This window comes from Ceratotherium simum, chromosome 20 (assembly GCF_057802395.1).
Source record: "Ceratotherium simum simum isolate JZ-2026a chromosome 20, ASM5780239v1, whole genome shotgun sequence".
NCBI lineage: Eukaryota > Metazoa > Chordata > Mammalia > Perissodactyla > Rhinocerotidae > Ceratotherium > Ceratotherium simum.
The window spans coordinates 26,337,318-26,351,982 of record NC_141919.1 but is presented as its reverse complement, the minus strand read 5'-3'; the positions used below and the strand labels follow the sequence as shown (position 1 = coordinate 26,351,982).

The window sequence follows — 14,665 nt, the reverse complement described above, 5'->3', positions numbered from 1 at the left end:
TTGTCCTTTAGATCTTCATCTACTGGTTTAAAAATTTCTGACTCTAAAAGTGAAGGATGGCTTTTCACTTTGGATTTTGGAATTTAAAATGTTGACTTTTTTCCTAGAAAATGGCCTTAATCATACAAATGTTCATATATTCATATTAAAAATTGAGAAAAGATAGAAGTATAAGAAGAAAATTTTAAAGATTACAAATATCTATACCAATTGAAGATAACAAAATTTCACTAGATTACTACCTTTTACTTCAAATAAACTGGATTTTATTTTCTAAAACTTTCTCTATAGTCTACCAAAAGAATCTCTGGGAGATATAATAATACCCATTAAAGGCTGGATCTAAGGATTAGAAAAATTAAATGGCTTGTTCAGAATCACAGAGAAAATAATTTTTAAGGTTTTCATGATTTTGTGACTAGTGACTATGGTCATGAAAATATCTGCAAAAAACTAACAATAAATCAAAATGTATTTAGCAATAAACCCATGAATAAGTCATATTACACTAATTTCTCCCTTTTCCATAAACAATTTATTGTTTGCAATGTGATCCCTGAGTGGGAATAAAAAAATTACTTTCTTACAGCTTAACATTATATGATTTGCCCCAAAAAGATAACAATAGAAGATGATAATACAACTGAAGCATACTCACATGAACAAAATCAAATACATATGTGAAATAGTAGAAATAGCATGGAAGTAGGAATAGAGAAAGGTTCTCATTTCATATCTGCTAATATCTAGCTTTTTGATCATAGGCAAAACTACTTAACTTCTCTGGACCTTAATTTTTCTCATTGTGAAATGAAGAGGTTACTCTTAAGTCTAAAGCATCATTTCCGAAACTGTTCTAGAAAATACTTTCTATGAGATGTCAATAGATAATTTGGGGGGTGGGGATAAAAAGGTCTAATGAATTTTGGATACACTGCATACTACCAAGAAATTGATGCTACCAACATAGAATTATGGCCAAGGTCACCCAGTATGGTTGGCAGCCTCTAAGATATCTCCCAATGTTCTCCACCTTCTGACATTCATACTTTTATAATCCCCTCCCCTTGAGTTTAGGCTGGATTTATTAACTCATTTATAATGAACAGAATACGGCAGGAGTGATGAGATGCCACTCCTGAGATTAGGTTATAAAAAGACTGTGGTTTCCACGCTGGCTGTCTGCTCTCAGCTGCCACGTTGTAAGGCAGCCCTGTGGAGTGGCCCACGTAAGTGAGCTTGGAGGCAGATATTCTGAGGCTGTCAATAGCCATGTGAGTGCACTTGGAAGTAAATCTTCCCCTAGTCAAGCCTTCAGATGAGACTGCAAGGCCTGGCTGACACCTTGATTGTAATCTTGTGAGAGATCTTGAGCTAGAACCACCCAGCTAAGTTGCTCCCAGATTCCGGATTCACCTAAATGAGGTGATAATAAAGGTTTGTTGTTTTCAGCTGTTAAGTTTTAGGTTAATTTGTTAAACAGCGATAGATAACTAATACACCCAAATACCTGGACCTTTTTTTTTTTTTTTTTGCCATTGCTACATCCCTTGAAACATTCCCGAGACTATTTTACAAACAAGGAACAACAGCAAAGTATTAATATTGCTAATCCAATACTTAATGTTTAGCTCTGGTAAAGCTGGATCAGAACATTTAACTTAGATTCAAGGCCTAAGTGAGGCCTTCATAATGCGTCCATGCCAAAATGCAATTTGTAAGGCCACATGGTACAGAAACCTTTACTAGCAAGCTTAGGGTAAGAAAGAGCTTACCGCTATGATTGGGCCTGCTAAGAACTAAGCCTTTCCTGGTCCTATTTAAAATACATAGGCTAAGCAGGAATGTATGACCTTTGAGCAGATAGAGACACTGTCTGCTAGTGAACATGGTCCAGTCAACATCTAGACTCTGAAAAATCAGATTAATTATTTCCACCTGAGATGACTAAAAAAGGAGAGGGGTAGAAAGGCTTAATTGTTCCTTTCTCTATTTCCTAACTAAATTGCTCTCTACCAAGAAGTCCCATGGTCAAATCAACTAGGGAAATACGGCCTAATTTACCAACCTCTTGAAGATGTTATATGCACACTACACGTTAAAGGTTCTGAGAAGTTCTTCAGTAAAGACAGCTGTTGTTTTAACGTAGCATTTCTCTGACATCTGACAACTAAACCTTTTTTCTACAAAAACTCCTTAAAATTTTGTGGAAACTTAACTTTAAAGAATCTCTAAAGCCTTTTTCTCTCCTAAATAAAGTGTTCTGTGATTATACTTTAACTATTTAAAAAACTTCTGACATCTTACCTTGCCAAGCTGCTGTAGAAATTTCAAGTGTCTCTCTTCAAACTGTGTAGGGTCTCGGTCTTCAAAAGCACCAGAAAACCCTAGGGCACCTATCCTCATATTTGGTAACATGTCATTTTCTGTTAATAGTTCATAATCTGGAGAAATAAAGAATATTACCACCATAAGCTGGCAAATACATTCTCTGGGTTAAACTGATATATATTCAAGCTAACCAAAATAATCAGAATGAATTAGAAATACTAAATACAAATGGATACAGGGAAACTCAAATAGTTTAGATTATGTTAATGAAAGCTTTAATTATTACTCATAATCTGACAGGCTTTCAAGAAAGATTTTTGCAAATAATAAATGATTACCTTCCAAAACAGGTAGTTTTAATATTTATAAAGTAAGCTTATATTCAGACTTTTGTGGTGAGAATGGCAAGTAGTATTGGAACAGGAAATACCTATACACATGCATATTTAGCTACATTTTTAAAGGAGACGAGAACAAACAAAACCAAATCTACTTTATATTTAGAAAATCAATCAATTATAAAATATATGAGAACTAGTTAAAAAAAAACAGAAAGAATTGTTTTTAAGAAGTCAAATAAACCAAATAAACTTCTATAGTAAACTACTCTGGTAAACTAAAATTAGATTTTTGAAGGAGAAAAAGCCTTTTTTCAAAATAAAAAGACTGCTCAATCAAGGAGACTAGAATATTTATAAAGTAGGAAAAGTCATATGAACATAATAAGAAATTAAGAGGGTCTAAAAGACATCAAGGAACTTCTTGGAAGGAATTACAAAATTAGTAAAGATTTGTTAAATACAACAAAGACAGAAAGCTGGAGAATCAATAAGATTGCTACATCAATACATACCTGGAGTAAACAAACTATTAAGATCACGTATGATGGCTCTGAAAGAAGGTCTAAAATCTGGTTCGTAATCCATACAATTATTAATAAGATTTGCTAATTCTGTCCACTTTGGTGCAGGAAGCTGGTGCCTATCTTCATAAAACTGTAGCTTCTATAATTAAAGAACCACACATTTAGAATAAATTGTATAATGCTGTACCAACCTTCTTTTTAACATTAGATGGGCTAAAAAAATATCAAAATCATGTGAAAGAAATATCAAGGATCACAGATAGAGTAATTCCAACTTCACAGTCCATATAAACTTACTCTTTGAGAATCCAAAGCACTCAGAGGCTTATCTCCTCCACTGCAGATTTCCCACAAAGTGGTACCAAAACTCCATTTGTCTGTTGCCAAGTTTAGATTTTTAGGATTTTCAATGCATTCAGGTGGTACCCATGGTATTCTCTCCTGAAGAACTTTTAAACGATAGGAACCAAAGTATGGTTAAAAAGTTCCCACAAGTAAACAGTTCTTTAATATGCAAATAATTTTCAAACTGATTTGAATAATCAGGCCTTTTTTATTTGTTTGGGGGGTGTGTGTGCACATAGCATGAAAGGAACTAGCTTAAGAGCTAGAAAGGAACTTTGATATCATCTAATTCAATATCTCAGCTTTAACATGAAAACACTGAGAACCATAAAAAGTGAATAATTTGGCCAAAGTCACACAATTTGTTAGCAGCATGGAGAGAATGAGAATCCTGTACAATGAATCCTGGATCAACTGAACTTCTTTCCATTAAACCATAGTGTCTCAACTAGTATCCCACTCTCTTTACCCTTTCCTATTAGCTCTGAATTCAATAAAAAATTTTTTGCATAAGATTTGTCCTAAAATTGCCTCTTGATTTTGTATTTCTTTACAATGTGTAAATAGTAATGTTAACATCATTCCAAACTATTCTAATGATTAATAGCAGTGGCGATTCTAACTTGCAGATGAAAAAACAAGGACCAACAGGCAGATGGATGACTAAACTATACCAAGATATTCTGGGTACATAATTGATATAGGTAGGTTTTGCTCCGATCATGGAAATTCCCCAGTAAAGTTTCTGTGGTCTTTGACCCCATCAGAAAAATGATATTTAAGGAAAGAGGGGGCACTTTAACTCTACATTCTGGTATTCTGGCACAGATAGACAGACAGACAGACAGATAGATGACAGATAGATAGATTGGTAAATAAATAAATAAGTAAGAATGAAGGATAATCTGTTGCATCTTTTGGTATATTTTGATAAGGCAACGTGAATATTTTTGCAATATAATTAAGAGATTAAAAAGTACAAGTTCCTTTCTCCTTCACCATATGAATACATTTTCTCCTTCTTCACCTCCCATTCCAAAGCATAAAATTTCCCTGAGTACCAGATCTAAGATTCTATAACATTTTCTGCCCTATTATGTCTTCACTGTCAGATAAAGCTACCAAGTTTAAGTACTATTGGCTCAAACAGGATACCATGCATCAATGCACAAAAGCTGATCAATTTAGATTCTAAATTTAGAATATTCAATTCGAGAAATTAGCTAAGATAACAACATACAATTACAACATTATTTGGACCAAAAAAACTCCTCTTAACTATTTGACTTAAATTTTTACTTTAACTAATTGTGTGAAATAGAAGGTTAACAAACACAAAAAAAAGCTTTTTAAAAAAATCACAATTAGCTGAATAATTAAACTAAATAAGATCTCAAACTAGATAATATATATTCTCAAATTTTTATTTAGTGACTAAAGGAAAGAAAAATTTCGAAAATTTACTTGTGGCTCAAAGAATGATATTAGAAAATTTCACATTAAAAAATGGATAAAATCTGAACTTTCACACATAATTAGGGATTAAAATTGTTTTAAAAACTCATCTTATAGTCGATAATAACATGATTATAAGAAAGAAGAAATGGACAGAGACCTGGATGTAACTATAACTTAATTTAGATTGCTAAAAATGGTAGCTAAATTTTATTATTAATCAAGAACATGTCAATAAAATAGAGTTTGATAAAAATTAACAACATGCTTTTTATGCTGCTCGCCAAGTAAAGCTTAATAAAGTTAAATGCAATCCCTGTAGAACTTACTGTCCTTTGGCAAAACTGTAATACTAATGCCAGGATCACTAAGTTTGATGAAAGGAGGATTTCCTGTCTTCCTGTCTTCTTCTCTGATAAGTAGAATATTTTTGGCGCACACATTCCCATGAACAAGGGCTTTTTCTTCCTATTAAAGTTAAATGCACATACATTCAAATATCAATCCACAAATATTTGAGCACTTAATATCTCCAAGGCCTCAAAATGGACTTAAAGAAGAAAAATAAGTCAGATAGTATTAACTAATAAACATTAATTTGGAGACATGCTTTGAGATAATAAAAGGAAATTTTATGGCAGCACTGTGCTTACTGTTTTACATTTTAAATGACACAATAATCTATACCCATGATGAAATGAATACATTAAATCTACCCAATGCCACTTCACTTTCTAAAGCTGAGATTTTAAATAGTATATATTGCTAGATGGTAGGTGACAGTAAGAAACACTGTTTATGTTCAGCAGCAAGATAGGGATCTGATCAGCGGCTGGCCCTCTGGTATTCCATTCCTCTAGCAATATTGCTTTCTTATTAGACATAATGTCCAATTGCCCACAAATACCATAACGAAGTATTTTCTGCAGGGATTTTCTGCTGTCCACAGTTAACAAAACATATTTCTGCATAATATTTGGTTAAATTCTCTAAACCCAAGTGACACAAACTACAGTGTCCGTCAGCAGTTCTAAGAGATTGATGAGATGACAAAACTACTTCTTTCAAAAGTGATTTTACATAAAGAAATACATGCCTAAAATAATCCCTTTCACCAACTAACAGATTATTTTAAATGACTCAGCATCCATTTGCAGATTTATTTCCTGTTCTCAGGTCAAGATCCTTTCTACATTACACTGTTTCTTAAGATAAAACAATAAGTTTTGATAAAAGAATAAATTAATTACTTACTAGAAAATGCATGGCCCACGCCAATTGTTTAGCCACTTCAAGTTTCCATAATATATTTATAGAATTTTTATTCTTTTTCAGATATATATCTAGTGATCCAAATTTTACAAACTCCTGAACCAGAATATCTGCATTAAAATATAATAATAACAATAAGGCTCAAGTGCACATACAATAAAAATATATACTTTTAAACTTTTATAAATACATTCATAGTTATACATGGGTATTATAGGTAAAGAGATTAAACTACGTAAAATTCACTAATTTTAAAAAAGCTAACAGCTGTATACCACTGGATTTTTGGGTTTTAGTTTATTCACAACAGTAAGAGGTAAGAGACTAAACAATTATATATATAAATAATTATATATTACAAATAATACATAACCATATTACATAACATTATTATATATATTATATATATTGTATTATATTTTTATATATATATAGACATAATATATAATATTACTCCAATACACCTCTATGTCTTAGTACTGAATTATGGCTGCTTTTTCAAAACAAATGAAAATTTCACATAGTTAATTTCTCTTCCACAAAACTATTTAGGCCTTCAAAACTTCCTGAAATTCTTCTTCCACACACAAAACTAATAGCAACGTCTGTTCTATTGTAGGCATAAAGGAGAATCTGAGTTCAAACTCCATTCATCCTTTTAATTTATGCTAAAAAAATGAGTGTTTTTGCATTGCTTTAACTTTAAAACAATTTTTTAAAAATACTATTAAAATATATCTTGCCAGAGAAACAAGTGTTTGCTTCTAAAAACAGTCCTGCCTTTAAGACACAGATAAAAATTCCCCACTCTGTTAGTTTTGACCAAGTTCTCAAAAGTCAAGACTGTTTCAGGGGCTGGCCTGGTGGCGCAAGCGGTTAAGTGCACACGCTCTGCTGTGGCGGCCCGGGGTTTGCCGGTTTGGATCCCGGGCGTGCACCAATGCACTGCTTGGCAAGCCATGCTGTGGCGGTGTCCCATATAAAGTGGAGGAAGATGGGCATGGATATTAGCCCAGGACCAGTCTTCCTCAGCAAAAAAAAAAGGAGGAGGATTGGCAGATGTTAGCACAGGGCTGATCTTCCTCACAAAAAAAAAAAAAAGTCTAAAGTGTTTCTACGTAAAGGCATGTTATTTAATAGAGTAATTAACTGGGTTTAGGGTTTATTTATAGTCATCTAGTAATAATTTGTAATGGAGTAAGCTCAGGTAATCAATTTCAAATCTGAATTTATTGAAATTATTTTGTTGTTTCTAAAGCATAAACAGTAGGTTATATAAATGAGAAAAAAAGGATTTTGGTGGGGTTTTTTTTTTGTGCAGGGAAATAGTCACCGTAAGCTAACATCTGTTGCCTATCTTTCTCTTTTTTTTTCTCCCCAAAGCCCCAGTGCATGGTTGTATATCTTAGTTGTAAGTCCTTCTAGTTCTTCTATGTGAGCCACTGCCACAGCATGGCAACTGACAGACAGGTGGTGTGGTTCTGCAACCGGGAAACAAACTCAGGCCACCAAGGCAGTGATACTGAGACTGCCGAACTTGAACTACTAGGCCATCAGGGCTGGTTCAGATTTTGGTTTTTAACTAAAAAATGGACCCATATTGGGGCTGGCCTAGTGGCACAGTGGTTAAGTTCGTGCATTTCGCTTTGGCGGTCCAGAGTTCACGGGTTCAGATTCTGGGCACAGACCTACACACCGTTCATCAAGCCATGCTGTGGCGGCGTCCCACATACAAAAAATAGAGGAAGATTGGCACAGATGTTAGCTCAGGGACAATCTTCCTCACCAAAAAAAAGGACCCATATGCAACATTATCCTGATACCAAAACCAGACATGGACAACACAAAAGAAGAAAATTACAGGCCAATATTACTGATGAACACAGATGCAAAAATCCTCAACAAAATATTAGCAAATCAAATACAACACTATTAAAAGGATCATACACCATTATTATCAAGTGGGACTTATTCCAGGATGCAAGAATCACTCAACATCCACAAATGAATCAATGGTATACACATTACAAAATGAAGAATAAAAATCACACGATCATCTCAATAGATGCAGAGAAAGCATTCGACAAGATACAGCATCCAGATATGATAAAAACTAGGAATAAAATGAGTATAGAAGGAAAGTACCTCAACATGATACAGGCGATATATAACAAACCCACAGCTAACATCATATTCAATGGTGAAAAACTGAAAGCTTCCCTCTAAGAACAGGAACAAGACAAGGATGCCCACTTTTGCCACTCTTATTTAACATAGTACTGGAAGTTCTACACAGGGCAGTTCCACAAGAAAAAGAAATAAAAGGGATCCAAATCGGAAAGGAAGAAGTAAAACTGTCACTATTTGCAGATGACATAATACAATGTACAGAAAACCCTAAAGAACCCACCAAAAAAGCTATTAGAAATAATAAACAAATACAGTAAAGTTGCAGGGTATCAAATCAACGTGCAAAAATCAGTTGCATTTCTATACATGAACAACGAATTAGCAGAAAGAGAAATTAAGAATACAATCCCATTTACAATCACAACAAAAAGAATAAAATACCCAGGAATAAACTTAACCAAAGAGGTGAAAGATCTGTACACTGAAAACTATAAAACACTGTTGAAAGAAATCAAAGAAGACACAAAGAAATGGAGAGATATTCTGTGCTCATGGATTGGAAGAATTAACACAGTTAAAATGTCTATACTTCCTAAAGCAATCTACAGATTCAATGCAATCCCTATCAAAGTTCCAACAACATTTTTCACAGACATAGAACAAAGAATCCTAAAATTAATATGGAACAACAAAAAATCCTGAATAGCCAAAGCAATCATGAGAAAAAAGAACAAAGCTGGAGGTTATCACACTCCCTGATTTCAAAAATAACTACAAAGCTACAGTAATCAAAACAGCAATGGTAGTGGCACAAAAACAGACAGATCAATGGAACAGAATCAAGAGCCCAAAAATAAACCCACACATCTGTGGACAGCTAATTTTTGACAAAGGAGCCAAGAACATACAGTGGAGAAAGGAAAGTCTCTTCAATAAATGGTGCTGTGAAAACTGGACAGCCACATGCAAAAGAATGAAAGGAGACCATTATCTTTCACCATACACAAAAACTAACTCAAAATGGATTAAACACTTGAATGTAAGACCTGACACCATAAAACTCCTAAAAGAAAATATAGGCAGTACACACTTTGACATCAGTCTTAGCAGCATCTTTTTGAATACCATGTCTACTCAGGCATGGGAAACAAAAGAAAAAATAAACAAATGGGAGTACACCAGACTAAAGAGTTACTGCAAGGCAAATGAAACCATGAACAAAACGAAAAGACAACCTAACAACTGGGAGAAGATATTTGCAAATAATATGTATTTGATAAGGGGTTAATATCCAAAATATATAGAGAACTCATACAACTCAACAACAAAAAAACAAACAATTGAATCAAAAAATAGGCAGAGGATCTAAACAGACATTTTTGCAAAGAAGGTATACAGATGGCCAACGGGCACAAGAAAAGATGTTCAACATCACTAATTATTAAGGAAATGCAAATCTAAACTACAGTGAGATATAACCTCCTGCCTGACAGAATGGCTATTATTAAAAAGACAAGAAATAACAAGTGTTGGAGAGGATGTGGAGAAAAGGGAACCCTTATACACTGCTGGTGGGAATGTAAACTAGCGCAGCCACTATGGAAACCAGTATGGAGACTCCTTAAAAAATTAAGAATAGAACTACCATATGATCCAGCTATTCCACTTCTGGATATTTATCCAAAGAACATGAAAACCCATATTTGAAAAGATATATGCACCCCTATGTTCACTGCAGCATTATTCACAATAGCCAAAGACTTAGAAACAACCTGCCCATCAATGGATGAATGGATAAAGATGCGGTGAATATACACAACGGAATACTACTCAGCCATAAAAAGATGAAATCTTGCCATATGCAACAACTTGGATGGACCTTGAGGGCATTATGCTAAGCGAAATAAGACAGACAGAGAAAGCCCAATACCATATGATTTCATTCATATGTGGAAGATGAAAACAATAACAACAAACACACACATAAACATAGAGAATAGACTAGTGGTTACCATTGGGGAAGATGGGAGGGGGGAGGGTAAAAGGGCACATGTGTATGGTGACAGATGGTAATTAGACACTGGGTGGTGAACATGCTGTAGTCTACAGAGAAATCAAAACATAATGATGTACACTGGAAATTTATATTATGTTATAAACCAGTTACCTCAACTAAAAAAGGAAAATTAAGATAAAATAAAAACCACAAAAATTCAAGTAAAAATTTTAAGCATGGCATCACGATGTGTATTTTTAAAGAAATTCTGACAGACTTTCACATTGTAATCCATGTTAGTTCATGGCCCAGTAAATTATTAAGCACCTGTACTGCATACATGTCTATGCTTCATAAATTTGCTTTAAACTGCAAACTGTAGATCTAATCTCAAATTGTGATTCTGCTTGATCTAATATTAAAATTACTTAGTTTTCACTTGGTATATAACAACTGTTAGTGACAAAAGTTGCTTTTGGACGTTGCTGGGTAACTAAAACAAATTTCATGACAGTTTTGCCGTCCATAGTTAATTTGGGGAACAATCCACATGCCAATATTTAAGAATTGACTGCAAGTACATTTACATCAGGGCAGGTGTTGAAAGAAAAAAGATCTAGGAGTTACAATGAATAAGAACTTAAAAAATTTTATGTGGCATTTAAGACTACTATATTTCCAGGATACCACTGATTGTCATATGCCCCGTTATTTCATGTGTCGTAAAAGAAAAAAAAAAATTGGCAAACTATGGTTTGCCATCGATTATATCACACTTTGCAGTTTCAAATACTTTTAAATGTGAAAAGTGCATCACAGACTCAATAAAGTAAGTATAAAAGCAAGTGAAAGAACCAGGATTATATACTCTAAAACACTGTTTTCAAACTTTGTAAAGAAGTGTATTCTTTTTTCCCCAAATGAAAAATTATGAGAAACATCAATAAATAAAAAGAGATAAATGTAGAACCACTCTAGCTGCGGAATGACTGGGCAGAACTCTCCACCACTGCATTTAGATTTACTCTCACTTCATCAACTCCCTGCGATACCTGAGATACCTCCACAGAACAGATTTGAAAACCATTGCCTTTGAAAAGACTATCAATTTTCAAAAAAGACATGAAGAAATGTTATATAAGTATGGATGTGTATTTAATCCACGTGACTAATGGAAAATGGGGAATTACATAAGTAATTTTCTGAATGTAAACTTGGTGAGTTTTTATGAACAGTCTAAATTTAGCCACAGAATACAGCTAATGTGAACATCCAATCATTTCAGTCAGTTCCATTAAAAATTCAGTCTATCATTTATATGCTTTGTCTTCATAATTCCAAATAAATTTGTACTGAAATGGCCAGTTATTCCAATGTTATGTTGATCCGACCATAATCTGTATTGCTATGGTTAACAGAAAAGGTTGTAAGACATTTGCTTACTATATACTCTACTGTTTTGGTATTTTAACATAAGGCATATTAACTGTTTTCTGCATTTTAATTTCAGTCTCTGGTTTCCCATTCTAGAAGACAACTGAATAGTTCTACAATATTTTTGGTTTCAACAATATTTAACCCCTGTTAAATTATGGTTTATACTGATACCTAACTATGATCCTGAAATTGAATTTTCTACATAAACGAAAATGGATGTTCTGAGAAAGGCATACCATTAACATAAGGAAGCCAGTGGTTTTACTTACTCTCCTCTCCACAGACACATACTCCATAATTTAAAACCAGATATTTGTGAGAGAGCTGGCTCATCATGCTTGCTGCTTCAAAGAAAGACTAAGGAAAAGAAAAACATACAAAAAATGCAAAATAATTATTGTTTGTGTATATAAGCATTCATAGTTCAGAAAGATTCTCTCTGCCCTAAGAGAAATGCACTGTCTCATATTCTCAGCAGGACTACAGATAAAGCTACAATGTGCTTTGGTCCCCTTATATGGACTTGCAACTGCCATCAACCTTGATGCTAGAGTTCATTCTGAGGAAACCCCTGAGTAAGCCTGGAATAAGGAGATACCAGTGAGAGAGAGCAACAGTGGTACAGGGCAACATGAATGATGTAAGATAAACAGGCTTAGATCCATAGCACCTAGAGTAGAGAACAGAGGCACAAACAGAGGTAGACACCAGAAACAGTGATAAGGGACTGAAGTAAATGGATGGGAGCTTCAAATAACATTTCCTAAAGAATTAAGAACAATCTCTATGCAGATAAAATATCATGACAACTGTTGGGAGACTGACATTGTATTAACGTCACTCTAACTCAACTAAACTTTGACTAGAACTCCTGGGTATGGTTCTTGAGGATCACAATCACCAACACTGTGGTGTTCTGAAGGATTAAAACAACTCGTCAGCTTGTATGTTTCACATCATCTTCCACTAACATCCTTTAAGACACTTTAAGTATCAGAAATGTCTGTCATATCATGTTTGCTGATGTCTTGCTATGCTAAAGACTCTGGCAACTGGCAGCTGGGTTTCTGTTGGCTAGGATGATGTCCAGAGGCATCCATATTTTACCTAGAGTGTTCCTTGGTATGGTGCCTTTCAATCTTTTTTTCTTTTAAATAGATGAAATTATGGAGGAAATCTGTGGAACCCATAAAGCTCTGTGGAGCCAAGTTTGAAAATCACTGCCTTAGTATATGCAGAAATGTAATAACACTCACAACACAACACTGAAAGTAGTTAGATTGGAAATAAATTATTAAAAAATTTTATAATTTTCTATAGCCTCACCAGAATGCATCCTCAGAAAGACCCTTGATACATATACTCTTAAAAATTACAATTTTGAAAAGGTACATGCATGAATGTGTCATGTGCATATGAGAGTACATCTTTAATATCATAAACCACACGAACGACACAAAGAACATACACACCTCTGAGTAGTTTCTATGTGATTTATCCAGAACTTTTAAAAGAACTTCTGTTTCATGCAATTGACCATAGTCTCCTACTTCTCTTCTTACACCTTTAAAAATTTTTGTAAAAGTGCCTTGGCCAAGGCTTTCATTCTTTAAAAAAAAAGGAAAGAAAAGAATGAGTAAAGATGGAGAAAAATGAGACAATTAGGAAATAAGTTCAATGACAAAGAGTCAAAAAAAATTCATGAGCAAATATTTCCCGGACAAACAAAACCCAGATTTGAGACTCCCAATTAATTATATTCTGCTTCCTTACACCGTAATAAAAGACAGAAAACAAGGATTAATGAAAAAAGTGTACTTTGGTTCCACCTTATTCTTAAACCCCCTGAATTAGCTATAATTATCACTTTTTCATAGTATCAGTGTTTACCTGCATTTATTTACATTGAATCTTTTTGTTTGCCGTACCTAATAGTGCAGTAGAAAGGCAATACGGTATGGTCCGTGGAGGCAGAATGTCTGACTTCTTCCTTATTACCACTTACTAGTTGTGTAACCTTGTACAAGCTATTTAATCTCTCTGAGCTGCAGTTGTCTTGGTTTCTTCAACTGAGGAATGGGGATGACAACTATTTTTCCCATAGGATTTTTATGAACAACAAATGAATAACTACATGAAAGCACTTAGTGCAGTCTATGACTCATAGTAAATGCTCAATTACTATTACTACTATTACTAGTATTTCTCACATATCCTTACAGAATAATTGTTGAAAGCCTGCAGTCTGAAGCAGGGCTGCCTGTGTTCAAATTGAAGTTCTACTATTATTAGTTTTGTAATGTTAATCAGGTTACTTGGCGACTCTTTGCTTCCTGTTATTTACATGAGGATTCATGTCTTTACAATTCTAGATAATTCTATCTATTGTCTCTTTATAGAACTCAGACATCAGTTGGTCTTTCTCATTCTACTCTCCAAGTCCCTTAATCTCTTTCATAATTTCTATTTCTTTCTCCTTATTTGTTGCATCTGAATAATTTTCAGGGCTATCTTCCAATTCACTAATTCTCTCTTCAACTATGAGTAATCTGCTCTCTAACCTGTCCATTTTGTTTTAATGTCACTGAGTGTGTCTTTTCATTTCTATACTTTTTGCCCCAAATCTCTTTGGTCTTTTTTGATAATGTCTTGGGGCTTTTTTTCCTCATGTTTTCAACTCCTTTCATATCTTTAAACATACATATGTATTTTATAATCTCTATCTGAAGAGTCTGTTATATGAAGTTCTTGGAGGTCTAATTTTCATTTGTTAGTCTGCTGACTCCTACTTAATCCTGGATTATTTCCCTGTATATTTTTAAATTTTTGATTAA

General features: G+C 33.9%; 1 protein-coding gene across 3 annotated transcripts in view; it reads right to left on the bottom strand.

The window, feature by feature from the left end:
- The window catches only part of JAK2 (Janus kinase 2), a 155,961-nt gene that overhangs the window by 24,694 nt on the left and 116,602 nt on the right, over positions 1 to 14,665 (bottom strand). For all 3 annotated transcript variants that reach the window (XM_004440668.3, XM_087444547.1, XM_087444548.1), the window contains 7 exons: positions 13,304 to 13,438; positions 12,101 to 12,188; positions 6,251 to 6,378; positions 5,326 to 5,464; positions 3,494 to 3,645; positions 3,185 to 3,335; positions 2,308 to 2,444 (listed from right to left, as the gene is read on the bottom strand). In XM_004440668.3, the coding sequence (XP_004440725.1) occupies positions 2,308 to 2,444; positions 3,185 to 3,335; positions 3,494 to 3,645; positions 5,326 to 5,464; positions 6,251 to 6,378; positions 12,101 to 12,188; positions 13,304 to 13,438 (930 nt within the window). The remainder of the gene's footprint in view (positions 1 to 2,307; positions 2,445 to 3,184; positions 3,336 to 3,493; positions 3,646 to 5,325; positions 5,465 to 6,250; positions 6,379 to 12,100; positions 12,189 to 13,303; positions 13,439 to 14,665) is intronic.